The sequence below is a fragment of the Ilyonectria robusta genome (assembly GCF_021365365.1).
Source record: "Ilyonectria robusta strain PMI_751 chromosome Unknown BGZ61scaffold_7, whole genome shotgun sequence".
NCBI lineage: Eukaryota > Fungi > Ascomycota > Sordariomycetes > Hypocreales > Nectriaceae > Ilyonectria > Ilyonectria robusta.
The window spans coordinates 163,712-185,263 of NW_025764441.1; the positions used below are offsets into that span (position 1 = coordinate 163,712).

Genomic DNA, 21,552 nt, shown 5'->3' on the forward strand with positions numbered 1-21,552 from the left:
CTCCGGACATGTTTTATCACGGTGGATGAGAGGGGGAATGAGTTTCTTCATCGGAGAATTGGGCGGCGAGGAGGGGTAGTCGGGGTTGGGAGAGCGTGGAACGACGGTCGCGGACATGTGTGTCCGGGTTCATGATGGCGATTCGAGCCGAGTCGGATAGAACCGACGACGTAGGTACGGATCTGCCCAGGTCGGACACTGGACGGTGGAGGAGTTCCGATAGACTTGAGAGCCTGTGATATTGCCAAACAGAAAGATACGGACAACTTCACCAGTAGGGGACATCTACGACCAAGCAAGACAAGCACGCATAACAAGAAACAAATGTTTATCAGAAACAATGATGATTTTCGTCTATTTCGTATAAGCCCGTTCCCTCACAGACCCGGAACCATGTCTACAATAGATAGTGTCAAAAAAGAAACACATGCATAAGGCGGCGACCGCTTCCCCTGACCAGATCATATCCACGATCTCCGTGGCACCTATCAGAGAAAAACCCAAGTAATCCAAGAAACATAAAAACGCATTGGGTATTACCCTTTGAGCGATTATCTTCGCCGCTTCCCATGAACGCCTCTTAATGCTTAGCAGTAACCGAATCGCCGGTCAGCTTCTCAACATAAGCCTTAGCCCTGTAGTTGAAACATGGTTAGCAAAGGTTCTCTGACCTGGGGCTCAAGGGATGGAATAACTCACATGTCACCAAACGCAACCATGCAAACCGTCTGCCAAATGCCCAAACCAATACGGGGGGCGACACCACGGTAAAGACCCCTGATACCGTTGGAATCGTAAATGTACTTGAAAGTGTTGCCGACCGTCATCTTCTTGGGACGGTTGGGATCCTCCTTCTTGCTCTGCATCTCGACACGGATAACCTCAATGGGCTGGTTCCATGCACTGAGACCACCACCAATACCACTGGCGAGGATCTTCTCCCAGACACCGAGCTTCTCGCCATCCCTCTTACCAGTGGCGCTGCGGATCCAGCCCTCGGCAAGACGGCTGAGACCGAAACGGCTACCCCAGTTGGTCATCTGACGGATGGCAACGGCGTTGACACCCTTGTTGATGCCGCGGATGCCCTCCTTGTTGTAGATGCCCATGAAGGTCTGAAAGGTAGACTGAGGCTTGACACCGGTGGCAGCCATCTTGTGTTGGGTGATCTCGACCGTCTTCATGCAAGTGCAGAAGCCCATGGTGGCGTAGGCCTGGGCGACACCGCCGGTGATACCACCGATGATGCCACCGCCAAACTCGGAGGCGCCGTAGCTGCGGGCGTAGAATTCGGCCTCGGAGGCGACGAAGAGGAGGACGGCACCCTTGGTGGAGGCTTCAATCCAGGCCCAGGGGATGAGGCCTTGGTAGACTGCGCGATGAGAGGTACATGGTCAGCAGGTGGGTTTGGACCAATTGCGATGGTTTTGGAGATCTGAGAGATTGGGAAAGACGGGTTTACTCACAGCCAAGGGGACCACCTCGGGCCCAGACACGTCCCAGAGCCTGGGAGAAGCCGTCGCCACGGTTGGCAGCCATGGTGGTCTTGACGACCTCCAGCGGCTGGCCGAGCGTCGTCACCTCAAACAGGTTCAAGCTGGCGCCCAGGAGCAAGTTGGAGAACTTGACGGGCTTCTTCTCCAGCTTGTTGCCCGCGGCGGGGCCGGAGACGGCGGTGGTAGTAGCAGCCATGACTTGGTGATGTCGCAGAATAAGGGGCCCTGACCAAGGGAAGAGGGAGCTTCGTCGCGAGTTGGGGAGAGAGGGGGAGTGGGAAAAATAGGTGGACGCGGGAGCTTGCGGTGCAGCAGGTGCGTAGCAGGGAGCGATTTCAGGGAAGCAAGCGTGGGGGAAGGCTTGCTGAGTCAGATGCGGCGAAGACTGAGAGCAGTGAGGATTGCGGATTTGCTGGGAGCGAGGGTTTTGCGGAGGGAAAGCCGAGGTTGAGGGAGAGGGCGGTTCGGGAGGAATCCGCTGGAGTAGCCCGGGCTTTTTGTGTTTCTGGTTCGCTGGAGGGGTCCGGTTTTAGCACGTGTTTCTGGTAATTGTTGCTCTGTCCGTTGACCAGTTTCTGGCGAGGCTTTGTAATTTGGGGCTCGCGCAGGGGCAGACAGACAGGGAGGCGGGAATGCGTGGCTTAGATCGGGTCTTGCAACGCACGTATGTAGGCTCCCCAGGGTTGGATTTTCAATTCAAGAGAGGGAGGCGACTTACGGAGAGAGATACGGTACGATGCTTGTTATACCTGAGACGGTGATGAGTGAAGAAGGAAGGGGAAGGCACAAGTGCACAGTCGAGAGGATGACAGATTGCTATTAAATGCTCACACAACAAAACCCAAGAGAAGCTGCTAGCCCAGCACACCTCAGCTTAGCACAGCCCGTATCCGTCTGTCTATCTCTTCTACATACAGCCCGAGGTACATGCCTCCTCACCTAAGTCTTGACCGACGCACTGCGCCCCAAATGCTGGTTGGACAAGACGCCATGCCACGACAAGCCGAGCCGGCGCCAGAAAAGGGAGCAGCCAAGATAAGATGGATGGATGCCATGTGAAATCCGGGGCGGGAGGGGAACGGAATGGAGGTGAGGTGAGGGGTGCGAACCAGCGCACATTCGGAGGCGTCCTTCCGTGGGGCGGCGGACCCTGAAGCTCGGCCTGAGCTGCAACGAAAGGCAAAGCCTGTGAGACTGAGCTGAGACACACCAACGAGGAAAAGACGGGCGGAGCTAATTCTTCGTTGGCGTGCCGAGAGGAGCTGGATGGAGAGAACCAACCCATGACCCAGAAGAAAAAAAAGCCAAAAGCCAAAAGCCAAAAAGCCAGAAAAAAGAGAAACAGAAATCATTGGCCCAGCCAGCCAACCGCACAACAAAATGAACCCGAGAATCCCCATTCTCCGACTTGCTCCCTGTCTAAACCCGGCCGAGCACGGGCGGCGGCCGATCCACCGCCACGGACATCAAAGTCCACGCGTGGTTGGCTGCCAAGTACAAGAGCACACAGCAGTAACAAGCAGCAACAAGCAGTACAGGAGCACAACCGCAGCATTAACGTAACTTGGGACGCCTCAGCAAGGGCGGGTTGCTACTCAGACCGCCTAAAACATCTTACCTCTCTCTAGTTACTCCCAATCCCTGCCTGTCACCTCTCACACTCCCATTCAGTTATTCAATAGTTGGCCTCGTCCAGCCTCCCGCATCCCAGGAGTCCCCAGTCTGGCCACTCACAGTCCGCATCTGGCCCCTGTGGCGCGCTGTTGGCAAATTAGGGCCGCCCTTTACTGCTCTCAACAGCCCTGCCCAGCGCCTCTCTCAACTCCCAACGCCGATTGTTGAGCCCCTGGGACTCGCTGGGAGTACTCGGAAACGCCCACCCAAGCTCCCCGGTCGCGGCCCGGATCAGAGCTCCTGTGGCGCCTGGCACTCGAGCTTTGGACCCTTGTTGCCATGACACATTTTGATGCATGGGTATTTTTCTTTGGGGTCAACACCCGAGTTTAGAAAACATGGAAAAGAAAAAATGTCAGATCGGCGCTGACGCAACACGGCATTCGAAATCTGGCCTCCGATATCGACGTCAGCATCAACAATCTCCAAACCCACAGAAACATCACGACAAGGGTCCAATCGGCATCACCGTCACCACCAACACAATCACGTTTGCGCATTCTTGCATGTGCCCTGCGTGCAGACCATGCATAATCTTAATTGTAAAAAATCATTCAGGCCCGCTTCGCGACGACCTGTGTGGCTCATTACCAAACGAAAACAGTCCCGTTGTATTGTACAAGCGCCATTGGTGTTGGCAAATCCTTGCTTCCCATCCGCCTGGCGTCCCTCCTCGTAGTGAACAACTCGTTGTCCTCGTTCCGTCGTCTGTCCGTTTCCATTCTTATTCATCCACTGCTTCGTAATCCCATTTACAGCTTGTTGGTGATCTCGATCCACTTCTCGGTGGAGAAGGACTTGGGGCGCTCGATGGGGGCGCCGTAAGCACGGTCGATGATCAGCTGGGGGAGGACACCAATGGCTCGCGAAACACCGAAGAGGACGGTGTAGTAGCTGGCCTCGTTCAAGCCATAGTACTGGAGAAGGACACCAGAGTGGGCGTCGACGTTGGGGTAGGGGTTCTTGGTCTTGCCGTGCTCAGTCAGGACACCGGGGGCGATCTTGTAGACCTGGCTGACGAGCTTGAACATGGGGTCGTCGGGCATGTTGGCTGTGGCGTTGTTAGCATCTCTGTTCAAGCTAAAAATAAAAATGAAATGTGCGACCGGGTCGACTACGTACCTTGGGCGAAAGTGCGCTGAGCGGTGTAACGGGGGTCAGTCTTGCGGAGAACAGCGTGGCCGTAACCGGGGACGACACGTCCAGCGTTCAGGGTAGACCAGAGGTAATCGGTAATGGCCTTGTCGCTGAGGTCATCGCCAACAACCTTCTTCATCTCAGTGAGCCAGTTGAGCACCTCCTGGTTGGCCAGGCCGTGCAGGGGACCGGCCAGACCGTTGAGACCGGCGGCGAGAGACAGGAAGGGGGAGCTGAGGGCGCTGCCGACCAGGTGGGTGGTGTGGGCGCTGACGTTACCACCCTCGTGGTCGGTGTGGATGGTCAGGTACAGACGCATGAGCTCAACAAAGTCCTTGTTCTCGCCGAATCCGAGCTGGTTGGCGAAGTTGAAGGAGTAATCCTTGTCCTTCTGGATGGGGGCAACCTTGCCGCCCTTGAAGACGTTCTGGTAGATGCGCGAGGCAATGTTGGGGAGCTTGGCAATGAGGTCCATGGAATCCTCAAAGGTGTAGCCCCAGTACTCCTTCTTGTTGATGCCCTTGGCGTAGGCCTTGGCGAAGCTGGAGGTGTGCTCGAGAGCAGTCACGGCCAGGGAGAATTGAGCCATGGGGTGGAGGTCGGTCGGGCAGTGGTCGATGAGCTCCTCGACGAACTTGGGGAGATCGGATCGGGCAGCCCACTCGGCAGAGAGGTCACGGACCTGCTGCTCGGTAGGGACCTCGCCGGTCAGGAGAAGCCAGAAAAGACCTGTGGGAGCGGGGGTCAGCACATGCCGCAAAGCGCACCCACGACCAATGCGCGCGGGGTCGCAAATCGTGAATCCTGGAACTTACCCTCGGGGAGAGGCTCCTTGCCACCGGGGGCCTTGGGGAGAAGCTCCTGGCACTCGGGGATGGTCTTGCCACGGAATCGGATACCCTCCTCAGCATCGAGGACGGAACCCTCCCAGACAAGGGACTTGATGCCACGGGCACCGCCATAGACCTGGTCGAGGGTGACGGTGTCGATGACCTTGGAGCCATGCTCCCTGCCATTGAATGTCAGCATGTATATCAAAGGCGCGGCAAATGTCAACGGCCAATGGCCAATGTCCGCGACACGACGACCAAACGTCGGCGGGAATGTTGGCCATCGGTGGTGGGGAGGGCGACTAACTTGCGGAGGGCCTTGACCTGCTCGATCTTCTCGGGCAGCAGCTCGGCGAATCGCTCCTTGAGGGTCTGCGCCGGGTGTTAGTGATGATGAACCATAGCCGAGGAATTGAGCTCGTCGAGAGCTCTCCGTACATACCTGGGTCTTAGCCGAGTAGCATCGGACGGCGTTGAAGGCGGAGCCGTTAACGGAGGTGCGGAGGGAAGCCCGCAGGGCAGCGTTGCTGAGACGGGTGACAGAGGCCATGATGAACAGCGGGATGATGCAAGGACGAGACGGTGCAGGAGGAAGAATGAACAGAGTGGCGGAGAGGCCGGGAGAGATGAGAGGATGGAAAAGAGGAAGAGTCCAAGTAAAAAAGGCGCAGGTAGAAAAAATAGGCCGGCCGTGACCTGCTCGGAGACGGGGACGGAGACGGGGGGTGTGGGACAGTGGAGCTGGGGAGGCAGTGGCCACGGATGCGTGCCTCCAGCTCCAGAAGGTACAATCCACGGATACGTCGTCGGTTGTCGCAGTGTTGCAGTTGCAGTGTCGCAGCGCCAAGTTACGGGGCGCATCTACAGGGGGGGCCGTTTGTTGCAGGGTTTTACAGGGGACAGTGCGCGCCTTCTGGGGAGCTGGGGGCGCCGCTGGGGGAGGCTCCTGGGGGCCCGGTAACCTGTGAGGGACTGAGGTACCACCCCCAACCTGCAAGCCCCAAAAAAACTCCCATCCATCGCCGTAACCCTGGTCGAACCGACGATGCAGCCTCCAATTCGACGTCGCTCAGAGCCTGGCCCCCCAACAGCTGGCCCGCCAGCCTGCCTACATCCGTCTGGGGTTGCTTGGCCCGGGGAGGAAAAAGGAAGGAAGAGAAGGGCTTGCAGCCACTGGAGTAGGAGTTCGTGCCGCCACGGCAGCCATCCAGCGTCAATTGGATTTTTAAAATTTGAGGTGTGTGTGTGTGTGAGAGAGAGAGCAAGTGATCAAACCCATGAGTATGCGTGTCCAAGCCACTCCAATCCTGTCCTGGTGTCGCCGCCCAACGCCGTTCGTCAGCATGTGAAGTGAGGGTATTGTTTTTCGTGTCGGATGCAGGATCTGGACGGACGGGATGCTCGGAAATAGAGGTGTTCGTTCCGTCCGCCGCCATTCACACGGAGGAGGGAGGAACCTGGGAGTGACATCCCCCCAACCAAGTACCTCCCACTATCCGCCCTCCTCCTCCTCCACCATCCCGTTGCTGGGCCCAGCTCCGGGCGTTACTGTACGCACTACGCCACCAGTCCAATTGCACAGTTGGGCTTCAACTAGCTGCGTTGCTCGACGAATGCTGTCCCAATTACGTCCCAGTTGCCCGAGGTACATGAGTTTGAGGTGAGAGGCGAGGGTGTCGTGCCCCCGTGGGCGCCGCTCATCCACAGCTCATCCACAGAAACAACGCAGCAGCCCCTTACTCGGGCCAACCGCCCCGACAGTGCTGGACAGTGTTGTCTGCTCTAGAATCCACTGCACAGCGCTTCTTTTGGAGCCAAATGCTACCGAATAGTGGAGGTGCCCACGTCTGGTTTGCTCGGGGGACCTCGGCCACACGCTGGCCTTCCAGGTATCCTTGACGTCAGATGGGTTCCTGCTAACGTAGGATTAGTGCCCCTCCCATGCCCTCCATGCCCTCCATGCTCCATGCTCCATGCTTGCCAGTCCTCCGTAGCCCGGATCTGGCCTGCCTGTTCTTGCTCTAGCTCCAGCTGAGATTCTCTCAAGGAGGGGCCCAGGGCTGCTCCAGCGTGGGCGCCCGGATCTCCCGTGCCCCATTGCCGCCGCCACCGGCCCTCCAAACCCTTCCCAGCGGCGCATGCTCGGACTGCCGAAGCCCCCTCCATCCGGCGCCAACTGATCTCTTTTTTTTTTTTTTTTTTTTGGCTGTCCGTGTTGTGCTTGGAGGAGCCGTGAGGAGAAAGCTCCCCTCACCCCTCCTCTCCGAATCTCTGACAGCTTGCGCAGACACGGAATAAACGTATGTACCCGCCAAGTCTCCTCCCAATCTGGGCTGCTAAAGTAGTTGCATAGCATCCGATCGACCGACCAGCTCAGTTCTGTGACGCGCTTGGCGCAGCTGTCGTCGGCTATTCCAACCTCCGTGCCCCCATGATGCCGCCTCCAGGGTAACTGCTGGCATTTTCGCCATCACCAAGAGAAAAAAAAATAACCTGCATTGCCGTGCCCTGTAGATAGGCCTCGGGACCTGAGCCCTTGGCAAACCCAGCATTATTAATGCCGCCACGCTGTCACCTGTACATCTCACGGTGCGCCATGTGGTCCTGCTCATCCTGGGGTGGTCGTTTTGTTCGTGACCGACCGCCGATGACGGGGCGTTCAAAACAGCTCAATGCGAGTACGGCTTATAAGATAGAGAGAGGGTCGGGATAAGCTACCGCTTCCTTACAGGACGAACTACCTAACGTAACCGGAATATCCATCCATAGCCATCCAACCGCTCTGCAGCCGCAAGTATTCCGGAAGAGGAAGAATAATCACCGCAATGACGCATGTCACGTGTGATTACACATGACTGAATATGCACATGACATCACTGTCGGGCTGCCATGTTTGGGTCCACCTGCAAGCTTTTCACTGCCCGTTATCTCTCTGCCGCTTAAACACCGGCAAATTGCGCCGCGCCCTCTTTCGCGTTTCGCATTCCATGTGACCCAAAACTGACTCCACCAGGCACCCTCTTCGCCTCCCTCTTTTCCTCCGTTCACATCACTCCATCGTCACACGACGACGACCATCTCGACCATCGCCATCGCGCCCATCCAGACGAAACGGGCTGCTATTCTCCTTCAACCACCTGTACTCTCCTCGACACCCCGTAGTGTCGACGACTTCTAGACGGACCCGTTTGGCGCTTTCCGCAGCTGCTTCTAGGCTCTGTAACGTCGAGAGTCCTGGCACCACAGTAGAAGAGCGTTTCTGGCACAACACGTACCATACCATCCCGTACTCCTGAGGCCTGCCTTCTTTGTATTCGCGACATAGCGATCCTGAGTCTTCTCGTATACACCGTCAGTCGCGACTGCGTAAACGGGCCCCCGGCCTTCGTACCTGACAGACGCGGCAAAAAATCCGCACCCGGGAAATTTTCACTTTTCTCTCTTCTCGCGTGCTTCAGATCCTCACCACACGTTTTGACATTTCCCGACCGCGTCCGTTCCGGGTTATCGTCTATATCTAGGACTGTTCCTTTGCGGCATCCCGTGTAGTCCGAGGATTCCTTCTGCCCGCCATGGCTTCCGCAGTAGCAGACCTAGAAGCTGGCCTCCAGGCCATGCTGAATTTGAAGCCCCCAGGAGTTTCCGGATCTCGCATCACCAGTCTCACATCGCTCTGTGTCTCCAACATCCAGGTATGCTTTCCACGGACAAAGTCGTCTTCATTTGTCCCGCAGTTGCTGACCCATTATCCGACAGTCCGAGTCTGTTCTCATCCAGAAGATCTACACCCACTTCAAGAAGGCACCTGGAACACACAAGTTGGGAGTACTCTACGTCGTAGACTCTGTAACCCGAAAATGGCTGGAGCAGGCAAAGGCCCAGGCACAGGCAATAAACAGCTCTGCCCAGGATGGAACCTACGCCGCTGGCGTCCACAGAGTGACGGAACTCATGCCCGTTTTGATGAATGACATCCTGCAAACCGCCCCAGAGGAGCAAAAGGTACGCATCTTTGTACTCGCAATATTTCCCTTGTGTAGCTGTCCGTGTGGGATGTGTGTCACGACGCATAATCAAGGCAGGTTGGCGCCGCGACCTGCCAAAACCCATGATTCTGCTCATCATCACGTCTCGTATCATTTGGATTGTAACTCACATAACACCCGACGTGCAGGAAAAGATTAAGAAACTCCTTGACATCTGGGAGAAGGGCCAAACCTTTCCCACGCTAATGATCGAGTCCTTCAAGGAGAAGCTCAATGCCCCTCCACCACCAAGTACGTCGTCCTCGGACAATAATCCACACGCTGGGTTCATGTTCCCAACCTTGGGGAAACACTCAAATTCTAACCCGTATACTGTAGCAACCTCCACAACACCTCCTGGTAGTCCTCCGCCCAACCTGATGGCTTCGCTGCAGGGCAAGTCCGGGGCCCCCGCAGGACTTACAGCCCCCAACGGCTCCTCCATCTTGGAGGCTCTCGCCAATATTGCGCGCCAAAACACCAGTATGCCTCCGGCTCCCTCAGTCCTCCCGGCTCCGACTGCGTCGTATAATTTGCCTGCCACGGGATTGCCGCTACCAGTGTCGTCGGCTCTGCCGCAGGCCCAGATGCCCGTATCCTACCCCCCGACCTCGCAGCCTGTAAATGTGCCGTCTCTGCCCTTTGCTCTGCCTCAGATGCCGGGCCAGAATGCTCTTCCAGGTGCTATCCCGAACAACCCGAGTAATGCGCCCAACCCATTCCCCGTCGCTCTTCCCGGCGGCGGGGCCACGGGAGGCGGGCTAGATCCGAACGTCCAGCAGCAGATCTTGCTGATCAAGGCACTTGCCGATCAGGGCGTTCCATTTGACAAGATCCCGGCTTTGATCCAAGGGATGGGCAGCGGAGGAGCGGGGGCTGTACCAACCCCTCAACCTCCCGCGCCGACGCCGCAGAATCCATATGCGGCTGGTCAACCAGCATGGGGAGGCCCGTTGATGCAGCCCGGTGAATCACGTGATAGGGACTACCAAGACCGTACAAGATCTCCTCCAAGATATCACGGCCGATCGCGATCGCGGTCTCCCGACAGAGGTTGGGGAGCCCGTGGATCGCCCCGAAATGGACGTGACCGGATGGACCATGGCCGTAACTCGCCGAATCGTGGTCGCCACGATGAGCGCCGCGGAGGTGACTATCGCCAGCGTAGCCCGCCCGGACGCCGTGGCCGGAGTCCCAGCCCACCACAGGAGCCTCAGCAGGGCGACAAGTGGATTGAATTCGATCCCAACCTGCCTCCGGGCTCAATCAAGGTCTTGAGCCGAACCCTCTTCGTAGGAGGGGTAACGTGAGTACAGCCTTGTCTCCAACTGTGACCCCAATCTTGCCAATCCTGGCGATGCTAACCCCAATTCAGATGCTCCGAGAACGAACTGCGCAACATTTTCAGCCGCTTTGGTACTGTACAGACCTGCATCGTCAACAAGGACAAGCGACATGCTTTCGTCAAGATGCTCACCCGCAAGGATGCCGTCACTGCCAAGGACGGCACCGAGGATACTCGAAACCTAGAAGTGCCCCTTCGTGTAAGTTGCCAATATTTTGCACTCTTTGATGAAGTGATAGCTGATCGTTACAAAGACTCGCTGGGGTGTCGGCTTCGGTCCTAGAGACTGCAGCGACTATTCGACTGGTGTCAGCGTCATTCCTATCCACAAGCTCACCGAAGCCGATCGCAAGTGGATGCTGACCGCCCCTTTCGGCGGTAGCGGCGGCCGTCCCATCGAGGCCGGTATGTGTGTTGAGGAGCCCGACATTGAGATTGGTGCCGGAGTTTCCTCAAAGGCAATCAGCCGGCGAATGCAGACCGACAAGGGCGGCAGCAACGGACCCAAGTCGACTCGCAACCGCGACGATGATCTTTCTCGCTGGCGACGAGGAGGCCGCGACAACAATGGTAGCAACGGTCATGGCGGCGGCAACGGTGTCAACGGCCATCATCATCGCCGTGGCGAAGACCACCGCGACGACCGCCGTGACGACATCAACATGGGCGTCCAGCATCAGCAGAACATGATGGCCGGGTTCCCCTTCGGCATCGGTACCTTACCCAACGGCATGCCCAACTTCCCTGCGGGCTTTTCGTTCCCTGACCCGAGCGCAGGCAACTAGGGGATGGAGAGAGAGAGACAGCTTGATGATACCCGAACGGAACGGATAGGGCGGCCTTTTTCTGCATTTTTTTACTTTTACTTTGATCGAGGGGCGTTGGCGGCACGATTCGCATGTTCTCATGCTATAAAAGTTTGGAGGTTGGGTCTCGAATCTAGTGAATTACGACCAGTGAAGCGTTCATAGCTACGGAGCCTCGAGGGTACAATACGTGACCATCCGCGAGGGCAAGGGGACAGTACATTAGACATGCCTGAATTATTGGCTAGTGCTTTACTAAAATAACTATTATCGATTACGTGGAGTTACTCGAACAGTGAATGTGTCTTACAGGTAACTAATGTGAAGAGTTTAGGGGTTTGTAGTGATGGGTTCCTATCACGATGAAGCTTAAGAGTTAGATTGGTGCAGCTGGGCAAACATTGTAGTAATTATTCAATCAAGCGCTATTGACCCTCTATCTTGCCAAAACACGCGAACTCTACACTATGCCAAATCACACGGATAACTCGTTTCAATAATTAGCTTTGATAGACTCAATCTCAACTTCATTCGTGATCTTCAAGTGACGACGATCTACCCTAGAGCCCCATGGACACATCTGCAAAGATTACCTCAATGACCAACATACATAATGTTTCCAGTAAAACGGGGAGAGTGGGAGATTAAAAGAGACACGCATTATATATTTATTAACTATGTTTTCCATGAGCGGTCATCAAGTTGTTACGGGTGGTGACTTGCTTGAGAAACTTTGGTGATCTTGTCACTGCTGCAAACGTAGACCTGTCATTGAGTTCGGGGACAACTGGAATGGGCACGAGACGGTCTTACGAATGCATGCCCGAGAAGATAGATACTGAAGGCTCACCATGGCAACAATCTCTAGAGAACATACCTCGCTACGCAATAAGCCTAGGAGGCCGAATGGTAAAGGCCATAATCTCACAAGACAAGCCCAAACATGTAAGACCGTCGTTGGAATGTTTCTCCCCAGGACAACCACATGGAATAAGCTTAACGCTCACGAGACACAGAGCCCATTCCTCTGCGTCTCGATCTCCGTCTCGACCCGAAAGCTGAAACAGCATCACCCGCCCTCCCACACAGACGAAGACAGATCCCGCTCCACTACACGATAACTTCACGATGAACAAGCCCAAAAAAGGCGCTCGGTACTGGTGCTTGTCTCTTTGCTCACAGGACACACGACCAACCGACGTCCCGCTAAGAGGGAACTTTCTGAAACCTCACTCTGCATAACCACACGCGAGCCAAAGAGGGCAGTAGGCAACACCTTCTGGGACGACTCTCACCCCCGGAACCCGCCGACTCAGCTCATCCACACAGCTGGAAAGAAGACGGAATAAGACACTCGCAGGCACCAATTTCCTGTCGCACCCGGGTGAGCCAGCGCGTGAAAGAGTCCAGTACAGCTGCGGGCCCGCCCTCGGCGCAAAGGCGACGGAAAAGTGGACTGATGAGTCCTGATCTGGACGGGAACAACTGGCCGCGCAGCACAGCGCCGCGCAGGGCGGACGAAACGCACACGCGAGAGAACGGGCCCGACACCCACACTGGTAATACCATGTGTGCATAGCTTATATGAACAGATGCGTCACTTTCATCACCGCGGACCGGCACCTGGACGGCCGTGTGTGGGCTGGGTCTCCCTGGCGAACGTGAACCACTCGATCCTGCCGGATGTATCGAGATGTCCCCCTCTCTCAATGCTTCGTCCTTTTTGCTCCGGCAACGAGCACAGAGCGCGTAGCAAACAAAGACCGCACGGTAGATGAATTGTACCTGGGGGGCTGGGCGGCCGAGCTGGATGGATAGGTGGACTGGGCGACGCAGAGACCCTGCAACAGATAAAACGCCCACGGGCCTCGAACGAGACGATATCGCCAAGGCGCGTGCAACGTGGGAGACCGAAGAGGGACCCTGGGTGCAGGCCATCGGAACGCCCCGTCGACGAGAGGATAGTGGCTCTCTCATGCTGCCAAGACGCATGAGAGACAATTAGCGACGACGACGTAGCTTGTGTAAGTCTGATGCTCGTGCCACGTCCAACAAAAGAAACAAAGAAAACTTGCGGCCGCAATCCGTATCGTGGAATATAGCAACAAGTTTTTGATATGCACAAACGGGGTTACAGGCGATCAAACTAGCTAGGTAGGCCGAAACGGATGGCAGGGAGACAGTCGCGTACCATCGACACGAAAGGGGGCTGAGACGTTGAATCCGGGGACCGTTACATCGCACGGCGCAACACAAACACAAGCTCTGAATCGAAGGTATGGCAGATTACGCCGCCAGGGGACAGAGTGGAAGGTTTGCCACGCGAGGACAATGGCAGAAGGACGCCCCCGAGATAAGGGCATAGAGAAAAGAGGAGGTAAAGCAAAGTGTAGCAACTGACGGCCAAGCAAGGCGAGGTAAGCAGGGGCGCATTGCGTCCTCCACAGGCCCTTCTATCCGCATCCAGCCGCCCCAACCACCCTGGATATCGGAGAGCTGTCTGCTACACTCACTTGTCGCCATCAAGTCTGTCAGAATCGAGACCAACGGAGGCAAAAACTCGATCGTTCACTCGCTCACCCAACCCGCGCGCGCTATAGGGCGGCAACCCCACAGGACGATAGGCGGCCCGCCGGTCGTCCGGCAAGCTGCACAAGACCTCTCATGCAACTGGGCTGGGGTTGTGCCTCGTGGCATGACGCCCGCAGGCTGCATCGACCGGATGGCGATGATGGCTCATGTGGCTCGCTGCAGGCTGGGAGCGAGGGTTGCGTCTGTGTGGTTGTTCACGACCGAGGCAAAGATGTTTCATCAACCGGTCGTTCCTCGCTTCACAGCTCTTGGCGTGACCGGAGGGACGGAAGCCGAGACTGGCGCTCTCACCGTCACAATCGCAGTCTGGGCATTGGGGTGGCGGCGGGCGCGGAAAGCTGGCAACCTGGACACTCTTGGTCGTCTCCATGATTCTCCATCTGGGGGGCAGGGGATAGCACTGCGGCCAAGACCTGGGGTAGGACAAGAAGGTCGACGAGGGTGGCGACGGGCTTGCGGCGATGAGAGCTGCTGGGCTGGGGTGCATTTTCCATACGTAAATTGGCGTTTATTCTCCATCAAAACCCAGCCGCATGATAGTCAATGGCTGACCTGATTCATGTCATCTCATGCCTGGTCTTGACCGCTTGGAGGCATACGTTGGCATACCGAGATAGCCGATTCAGCAGAGTAGGAGCTGACCGCTACGGCGGCTGGACAGCCTGGACGAGTGAGGCCTTTGTGAGCCAGGTACCGTGGACAGCTGGACACACGTAGCTTACAGCGGGGAGACCTGCCCAGCCGCCAATCCATTGAATCCACTGTTCGCCGACCCCCGTCAGTTTTGTATGAGTGAATTACCTGTTTGGATGCAGGGTCCTCTTACACGGTCGGATGTCCCATGTCCGGGACCCAAATTTCGCACCCGGCCCAGGGTCCAACGTTTTGGGAGCTTGGCTCCTATCTAGAGCCTTCCAAACCCGCAACGTTAACTGACCGCCAAAGGGCCGTCTTTTCATTAATCCGCGTAATTCGTACTCCGTACCTTCCAAGTCCAGGTACACCGTCGTCCACGCCCAGGACGTGGCGTCCAACCACTCGAGTCAGGGCGGCAAAATAACACCTTGGCACAATTGCCTTGCAATGCGAGGGTTACCCGCGCTCCGGGGGAAAAATCCCTAGTTTCTCAAGCCAGATGATGCGCCGGTTGTCGGGAGAGACGCTGAACCGGACAGAGTGACGATGAAACCGAGAGCCAGAGAGCAGGTAGAGACGTTGACGGATGGGCAAAAGCGCGCAATGCCCAAAAAGGCAACCCAAGTAGACGATATCAGCAACATTGAGGGTCTAGACAACCAATGGGCCTGGAGCCCACGGTGCCGAAGCCGATGCACTTTGTTTCAGGTACGGACATAACATGCCGATGTCACGGCAGCCATCTTTGTCAATTCAACGCCTCAAGCGCCAGCCCACTCCGGTTGTGACATCATCTGCCAGTGGCTTGGAGCGAGAAACCGAGTGTTTCGGGAATGACGGCACATCCGGATAGATAGGATGGGTGACGGGGAATGAGCATCATGGGAGGCATCATTACCGGCTTGCAGATGGATCATAATGGTGCAACTAAGCGACCAGACACAGATGGTTTGATTGACAAGTGATAACGAGTGGGTTGTAATCATAATCCAATGGACACGTAAAAGAAAACAAAAGGCGCGCCTGGAGCCGGTCTGGGGCCGGTTTATTGCCTGGGGGATGTAATGTCCGAGAAGCGATACGATGGGGCGCGGGTCCTAACGTGGTAGACCGAGGCCTGGACGGTGGTGGAAACCTCGAGTCGCGAGCACCAACAGGGACCGGCCAGTGGCGGCAAGTTCGTGAGCTAGAAAAAAAAAAAAAAAAAAAAAAAAACCGAAACTGAAGTGGACATCGTAAACGGAGCCTGCTTTTGGGCCGACCGGCAAGACGACGGCCGTCCCATCTTGTGGCCAGAGCGCCGGTTCACGCGAAGGATGTTGACGACTCCAGTCAAGCTCGACAGCAGGGTCAGCGACATGAGCATGTCAAGCAAAGTCGCCCCATGTCCCAAAGTGGACAGCAACAGCAGCAGCGGCAAGATCCATCCAAGGGGCGGCCGTCTTCGCGGCTCCGCCTGGAGTGATCAAGTGGATTTGGTCAAGGCCCCAAGCACGCAGGAAGGAGAATCCACGAGTGCCGAGTGGTCGCGTGCAAGCCAAATCGCTCAGATCGGTGCTAGGCGGGTCTCTGCGTTGGTGGTTGCAAATCCCTGCATTTCGATTTGCGCCTTGTTGGAGCTCGTTGGGGTTGAAGGAAGCTTGGAGTTGGAGTGAGGGGATAAATGACAGCTTTCAACTTGGATACTGCATGTATCAGTGTGTAGCGACATTGCCACACGGACGGTGAAATGTGTAGCCAGGTGCCAGCTTGCCAGCGATGAAGCATGTTTGTTATGAGGATCGCTGTTTAGGACGGAGCTTGAATATCCCGGGAGATGACGTTATACTCGCTCGCGTATTACTCGCTCGCCATTGTCCCTGTCGTCGCTGTCGTCGTCGTCTCCTCTAACCATAGCCTCAATTATTGACTCAGATGACTCTGCTCCCCTGATGTCGACCGCACTTGTCGCCGGCGACGCCAAGCCAAGAGCGATGGCGAAGCTTTCATGGCGCAGTGAGCAACACGACGCCCAGACTCTTGGAAATTCTTATTAGACAACCGGTGGGTAGCGCAGGGGCGCAGGAGCGCAGGACCAAGAAGGAAGGCAGACACGTCCCTTGGGGATCCTTACCAGTCATGACAAACCCCCTGCAAAGACAATCCAATCGCGCCTCATGCCAAGAAGGTCTGGAGTGCAATCGTCGCGATGGTGGCTCCGTTCGCTGCTAGTCGAGTTGAGTTGGAGACTGTCAAATTGGTAAAATTAGGATGAGGGATTGGCGGCTGCAGCCTAGCCCCAGCTGCAGATCCCTGGAAAGTCAAGGCCCATCGAGCTGTTTGCCGTAGAAGGAAGTCGCCAGGGCCGGCATGCCTGTGTCAAGCAACGAGCAGGTCGCGGGCTGGCAAGTGCGAATGCGGGTGCCACTGGTAACTGCAGCGGCAACTGCAACTGTAACCCCCCCGCAATGGCGCTCGTGCAGCGACAAGAGACGAGTCAAGTCATCCATGTCGTCGTTGGATGCACACTTGATGCTCACGATGCTAGGAATGGATGCTATACGTACATGCTGCTGCATCAAGAGGCTAGAGTGCCGCCAATTCCCGCACTTCAATGTCCAATCCCCGTTGCCAATTCCAATTCCACAACCGACCAGTGCGTCCCCCCGGCCCTTAGCACCAGCGCCTCCCGGGCGACCCCGGATCCGCCGCCGGGTTATTGATGGGGAAAACGCAACGCAAGAGCTGAAGAAATGCCTCGCCCACTCTGCCGCATGTAAGTGCGGTGCTGTCCCAATGACATGGTGGCAGTAGCAGCATCAGTGTACTAGCTATTCTACAAGTGAGATAAACGTACCGGCAGGGCAATCCACAGTCGGGAACAGTAACCGTGCGGTGGATACAGGACCAGCACCGTGCATAGAGCTGGGGCGAGAGGCTCCACGATACACCTGATATTGGTGCATCATGCAAATATCCCTTGAGCTCAGATGACCCGGTTCTGTCGGTCAAAGAGTGGGCACGACAGATTGCGAGTCTTTTTTTGCGTCCCCCTTACCATCAGCGTTACGGCCTCGAGAGCGGAAAGTGAGCATCGGTGCCGAATCGCCCAAGTTCGGCCGCGGCGAAGGTCGGATTCATGATGAGTGAAATAAAGGCATGGGTGTGCATGTAAGTAAGCGCAGGCGTAGGTGTAGGTGCTGGCATTGTGTCCACAGCCATGACCACTCACCACCTTTGCAGTACGCAGTACGCAGTACGTACAACAGGGCAAAATGCGGGATTGGATTGGGGACATGGGCATGGGCACGAGTAATTGCGGGATGGGGATCTAAAGCAAGGCCAACTGAACGACAGGCGCGGCAAGAAACAGACCAACGGAAAAGTCCAACGGGTATCGCAAAGCCGCGGAGTTCACTAATGCCGGTCGCCGGTCGCCGGTCGCGGTCGCTTTCGCCGGTTACCGTCGCCGGTCGTTGGTTGCGCGAGGTCCGACTTGGGGCGAGCCAGCGACTCAGGGACTTGCCTTGCCTCCGTCAGCTTGACCATCGACAACCTAAACTAGAACCCGGTAGCTCGGAGGAAAAAATCTCTGACCGGGCTTGTCTACCTAGGTTTGCCTGTTGACACACCGAAGTACACGCGGGGACCAAACCACGAATGGCTGTCACTCGTCATCGGTCACTCGCCTCCGCGGGCCAAGAAAACCTCTTCACCACTTGAGCCCAGACCGAGCAAGCCCCCCACGGCCAGCCCGATGTGACACAGAGGCGAGGGTCGGTTGGCGAGGCGGATCGGACGGTCAAGCGCCGTCATTGGCCCATGTCTCACCTTTGGACGCTGGGACCTCTGCAACTTTCGGGGGGTTGGGGAGGATCGTAGTGGCCATTCAAATGACGTAGGGCGAGCAAGGCCCTGTTGGTGCTCGTCGCCGGTGACTCTGGGGCACGACAGGGTTGTCCTCGGCCGCTTGAGCTCGTCAAGCTGTGCGACTGGGGTCCTGGAGCGCCTTGACCGCTGTGGGAGGCGACAATTGCCATCGTGATGCCGCCATCGGGGGCCAACAGACGGGGAATTTGGAGCGGCAAGGCGGGCACCTACATGGCATGCAATCGGCGTGGACGCGGCGATGCGAGGCGACTGTAGTCGACCGGCTTCCAGAAGAATTCCAGGTGGTCTCCCCGTACCGCGGCGACTAATTGCATGCACTGGTGCAGCGGCGGTGCCCACTCCATCCACAAATGCGGCGCATCATACGGAGTAGCTCGCGCCTGGTAGCAGTTGGCCTTGAACCTGGCGTCGCAGCTGGCGTTTGGCGCTGGCCCTGATACGGTTGAGCACGATTTAGTGCAACAACCCTTTACGAGTGTAATACCGTACTTGCTAAGTGCCAGGCGAGGCCGCTGCTGGTGTTGGCGCCGCCAACCGGGGGTTTGTTGATTTCTCCAACCGTCCGCATTCTCCCGCAGGTTGGATCGAGGGCGCTAGCGTGGCGCTTCATGCGCCAGGAGTTGGATGGAGACCTGGAGTTCCCTCGGCCGGTGTCACCTCGATAGCCCCAAAGCCCCCAAGGGACCCCCGATACCCCAAAACAAGCCAGCACGGTCTAGGCCAGGCCATGCTGGGCAAAGATCAAAGGACGAGGCAAATTCAAGACTGCAACCTCGCCGGAGGACACGGCTGTACTGTGTGCCACACCGTGATTTGACTGCCAAGGCTGGCATGGTTGAAACAGGTGCCGATAAGGCGATTGGACAGGTCCATCGACAGCACCTTCAGAGCCAGTTAACACTTCGAATCTGCATCCGGTCAAGGCTCCGCAGGCACGACAGGTACCGATGAGACCCTTTGACCCTCTGGGACCCTCCGACAATCCCTTCGTCATAACAGGCCATCGGGCGAGGGAGAGCCAGGTAGCGAGGGATAAAAATACAGGCGAGGAAAAGAGGCTGCTATCGCGGCTGAAATGATGATGTCCGCGGCATTGAGACACAGCTCCCCGGCTATGGTCGTGTCTACGACCTAGATAACTTACATCAAATTAACCTTAGAGTTGTTGTACTCAGTACGGAACCAATTGGCCTGTCTGATCGTCGTACTCGCACGCGTTCGTCCCGAGGGCGCTGAATGAAATGTGTCGATCAGCTCCTGTAAAAACTGAAGCTATCACTAAGTTATCGGCTAGGACCTGCCCGGGCCCGTGGGGGAAATTGATTCAGGTAGGCTGCCGATCGTAGGTGGCTCATTAACGATTTAGAGGCGTTGGTCGGAAATAGCTCGCATTGTTGACGGAAACATTGCCGTCGAGTCTCTGTACGTACATGCGTGACTGTTGGGATACGGTGGATAAGCGTCGAGACCGCGTCCATGCCAATACCGAGCGACTGACTTTTCGGCGAACCAAGTCCGCTGCTCGCCTCGTCCACGAACCGTTTCCAGTTGACAAGCCTCCGTCTTCGTCCTCGTCCTTGTACGTACCGGCTTTGTTCCCTCTACGTGGCCGCCACAGCGCCGTCCCGGTCAGCCAGCCAGTCGCAATCCTGCTGACCGCCCAGCCTGGGCGCCCAGTGTCGTCATCCTATCGCCAGTCGCGACCATCCTGAGAGATAGAAGCATGGATTAGTTGGGGTGGGAGCTTGGGGGGCGCCATGGCCGAAAATCCCTCAGCGCCGACGAGGGCCCTTGTACCAGCAGCACTGACGTACAGCAAAGTACCAGGGCTACTCCGTACAGGGCACGGGAACAGTGGGGCGCTGTTTGGTACGTAGACAGGAGAGGCGGACGGACAGACAAAGAGCAAGGCTTGAAGCACCAAGTTAGGGCCAAGCTCCTCGATTTGCAAGGGCGGGAGACGACGGGATTCGGGAGATGCACAGTGTGGTACGACCTTGGACGAATGACGAGTGTCTTTGAGGGACCCAATTGGATGAATCGGGACTGTCTTGTATCAGCAATATTCATAGCGGGTTTGAAGTGACGACCAGCCAAGCCAGCGAGGTATCACCGACCGACGGGCGAAGGACAGAGCGAATGTTTTTTTTTCATTGTTTCTCCAACTCGGCCTTGGCAGTGCAATGGACAACAGATAGAGGCAGTGAGCGACAGGGGCATTGGTCGCTTCTGCGAACTTTTGAGACGGCAAAGATAGACATCTTCGTCAGCCATCAGCCACGACGACGAAGTACTGTAGGGTGGTACACGGTCAAGAAAGACACCCTCGGCCGGGTTTTGGTGGAGTAAGGGTTTGCAGATGGGTCCCCCTCGTTGCTGCGAGTCTTGGCCGTCGCTGGTGTGTTGTTCACTTGTCGCCCGCTCCAAGCTGCCCTGTGTCCACTGTGTTTACACCAGTTGCGAGATTACCGTCTTGTTTCCATTCCCCACGCTGGGCGGCGCCACGCACTGTGCAATGTGCGCCTGCACCTGCATGGAAGGACCTGGCCGAGGAAAAGTGTGGACATGGTGGGCATCGCGGACATGGGGCAAGGGCGATGGATGGGTCGCAGGCCGGGCCTATTGCAGATGCAGCGACCGACGGTTCCTAAGACCACGCCAGACCAACTGCGACTGGCACGCCCACGCCCATGCCGATTGCCCACAGCACCCGTGCGTGGACCGTGGTCCAGCCGACGCTACTGGGCGCGGGTAGGCGGTAGGCTGGTCGCTGATACTGCCGTTGGATGCGGTTTCCTGTTGTTATTTGTTGTTTTGGTGACGGTGGTCGTCGAGGAGCTCGTCTTCGTTGCGGCGACTTGCGGCGACTTACGGTAGTGTCGCCGCCACTGCAGCATCGCGGGCGCCTTGGTTCGGGGCTGGCTACGAGTGTCTGTGGTTCCCGGGTGGGCTAGTCACTTGGTTCAACTTTGAGTTGACCTTTGGTTGACTTTGGTTTTCCACGGTCTCAGAGAAGCATCTGCTGTGCGTCGAGGGCGTACTGCTGTCAGTCACTTGTTTGGTTTTTCTGCGCATGTAGTTGGGGGGGTGACAGGCTGCTGGCGACGGGGTGTTTCTGCATTGACCATCAAAGTGGGTGAG

The 21,552-nt window shown here is 56.7% G+C and overlaps 7 protein-coding genes across 7 annotated transcripts; 2 read left to right on the forward strand and 5 right to left on the reverse strand.

Moving 5' to 3' along the window:
• Positions 1 to 327: 327 nt before the first annotated feature.
• BGZ61DRAFT_448526 (mitochondrial carrier domain-containing protein) lies at positions 328 to 1,489 on the reverse strand. The gene is made up of 2 exons (XM_046245491.1): positions 700 to 1,489; positions 328 to 635 (listed from the first exon to the last, which is right to left on the reverse strand). Exons 1-2 carry the CDS (start codon positions 1,200 to 1,202, stop codon positions 581 to 583), a joined length of 558 nt encoding a protein of 185 aa, XP_046105820.1. The 5' UTR covers positions 1,203 to 1,489; the 3' UTR covers positions 328 to 580.
• Positions 1,490 to 2,311: 822 nt separating this feature from the next.
• BGZ61DRAFT_206915 (uncharacterized protein) lies at positions 2,312 to 3,181 on the reverse strand. The gene has a single exon (XM_046237968.1). It carries the CDS (start codon positions 2,894 to 2,896, stop codon positions 2,432 to 2,434), a length of 465 nt encoding a protein of 154 aa, XP_046105821.1. The 5' UTR covers positions 2,897 to 3,181; the 3' UTR covers positions 2,312 to 2,431.
• Positions 3,182 to 3,706: 525 nt separating this feature from the next.
• Positions 3,707 to 5,828, reverse strand: BGZ61DRAFT_448533 (citrate synthase-like protein). The gene is made up of 5 exons (XM_046245492.1): positions 5,580 to 5,828; positions 5,445 to 5,509; positions 5,123 to 5,316; positions 4,293 to 5,036; positions 3,707 to 4,221 (listed from the first exon to the last, which is right to left on the reverse strand). The coding sequence occupies exons 1-5, from the start codon at positions 5,685 to 5,687 to the stop codon at positions 3,923 to 3,925; spliced, it is 1,410 nt and encodes a 469-aa protein (XP_046105822.1). The 5' UTR covers positions 5,688 to 5,828; the 3' UTR covers positions 3,707 to 3,922.
• Positions 5,829 to 8,571: 2,743 nt separating this feature from the next.
• On the forward strand, positions 8,572 to 11,352 carry BGZ61DRAFT_207000 (uncharacterized protein). Its single transcript, XM_046237969.1, has 6 exons — positions 8,572 to 8,829; positions 8,894 to 9,139; positions 9,312 to 9,414; positions 9,502 to 10,468; positions 10,538 to 10,706; positions 10,762 to 11,352. The coding sequence occupies exons 1-6, from the start codon at positions 8,710 to 8,712 to the stop codon at positions 11,290 to 11,292; spliced, it is 2,136 nt and encodes a 711-aa protein (XP_046105823.1). The 5' UTR covers positions 8,572 to 8,709; the 3' UTR covers positions 11,293 to 11,352.
• A 1,190-nt stretch (positions 11,353 to 12,542) lies between these two features.
• On the reverse strand, positions 12,543 to 13,305 carry BGZ61DRAFT_476277 (uncharacterized protein; the record flags this gene model as incomplete). Its single annotated transcript, XM_046248786.1, has 2 exons — positions 12,543 to 12,798; positions 12,842 to 13,305. The coding sequence occupies 2 exons, from the start codon at positions 13,303 to 13,305 to the stop codon at positions 12,543 to 12,545; spliced, it is 720 nt and encodes a 239-aa protein (XP_046105824.1).
• A 537-nt stretch (positions 13,306 to 13,842) lies between these two features.
• On the forward strand, positions 13,843 to 14,686 carry BGZ61DRAFT_207027 (uncharacterized protein). The gene has a single exon (XM_046237970.1). The coding sequence runs from the start codon at positions 14,009 to 14,011 to the stop codon at positions 14,459 to 14,461; it is 453 nt and encodes a 150-aa protein (XP_046105825.1). The 5' UTR covers positions 13,843 to 14,008; the 3' UTR covers positions 14,462 to 14,686.
• Positions 14,687 to 19,993: 5,307 nt separating this feature from the next.
• On the reverse strand, positions 19,994 to 20,727 carry BGZ61DRAFT_207082 (uncharacterized protein). Its single transcript, XM_046237971.1, has 2 exons — positions 20,529 to 20,727; positions 19,994 to 20,457 (listed from the first exon to the last, which is right to left on the reverse strand). The coding sequence occupies exons 1-2, from the start codon at positions 20,683 to 20,685 to the stop codon at positions 20,099 to 20,101; spliced, it is 516 nt and encodes a 171-aa protein (XP_046105826.1). The 5' UTR covers positions 20,686 to 20,727; the 3' UTR covers positions 19,994 to 20,098.
• Positions 20,728 to 21,552: the final 825 nt, after the last annotated feature.

Coding starts and splice junctions, on each gene's coding strand:
- BGZ61DRAFT_448533 (XM_046245492.1), bottom strand. CDS start 5,687: ATGGCCTCTGTCACCCGTCTCAGCAACGCTGCCCTGCGGGCTTCCCTC. Junction 5,510..5,579: donor GCTACTCGGCTAAGACCCAG/GTATGTACGGAG, acceptor CACCCGGCGCAG/ACCCTCAAGGAGCGATTCGC. Junction 5,317..5,444: donor CAGGTCAAGGCCCTCCGCAA/GTTAGTCGCCCT, acceptor ATTCAATGGCAG/GGAGCATGGCTCCAAGGTCA.
- BGZ61DRAFT_207000 (XM_046237969.1), top strand. CDS start 8,710: ATGGCTTCCGCAGTAGCAGACCTAGAAGCTGGCCTCCAGGCCATGCTG. Junction 8,830..8,893: donor TCTGTGTCTCCAACATCCAG/GTATGCTTTCCA, acceptor ATTATCCGACAG/TCCGAGTCTGTTCTCATCCA. Junction 10,707..10,761: donor ACCTAGAAGTGCCCCTTCGT/GTAAGTTGCCAA, acceptor ATCGTTACAAAG/ACTCGCTGGGGTGTCGGCTT.
- BGZ61DRAFT_207027 (XM_046237970.1), top strand. CDS start 14,009: ATGACGCCCGCAGGCTGCATCGACCGGATGGCGATGATGGCTCATGTG.
- BGZ61DRAFT_448526 (XM_046245491.1), bottom strand. CDS start 1,202: ATGGGCTTCTGCACTTGCATGAAGACGGTCGAGATCACCCAACACAAG. Junction 636..699: donor ATGGTTGCGTTTGGTGACAT/GTGAGTTATTCC, acceptor TTTCAACTACAG/GGCTAAGGCTTATGTTGAGA.
- BGZ61DRAFT_207082 (XM_046237971.1), bottom strand. CDS start 20,685: ATGGCTGACGAAGATGTCTATCTTTGCCGTCTCAAAAGTTCGCAGAAG. Junction 20,458..20,528: donor GCTCTGTCCTTCGCCCGTCG/GTCGGTGATACC, acceptor GATACAAGACAG/TCCCGATTCATCCAATTGGG.
- BGZ61DRAFT_206915 (XM_046237968.1), bottom strand. CDS start 2,896: ATGGGGATTCTCGGGTTCATTTTGTTGTGCGGTTGGCTGGCTGGGCCA.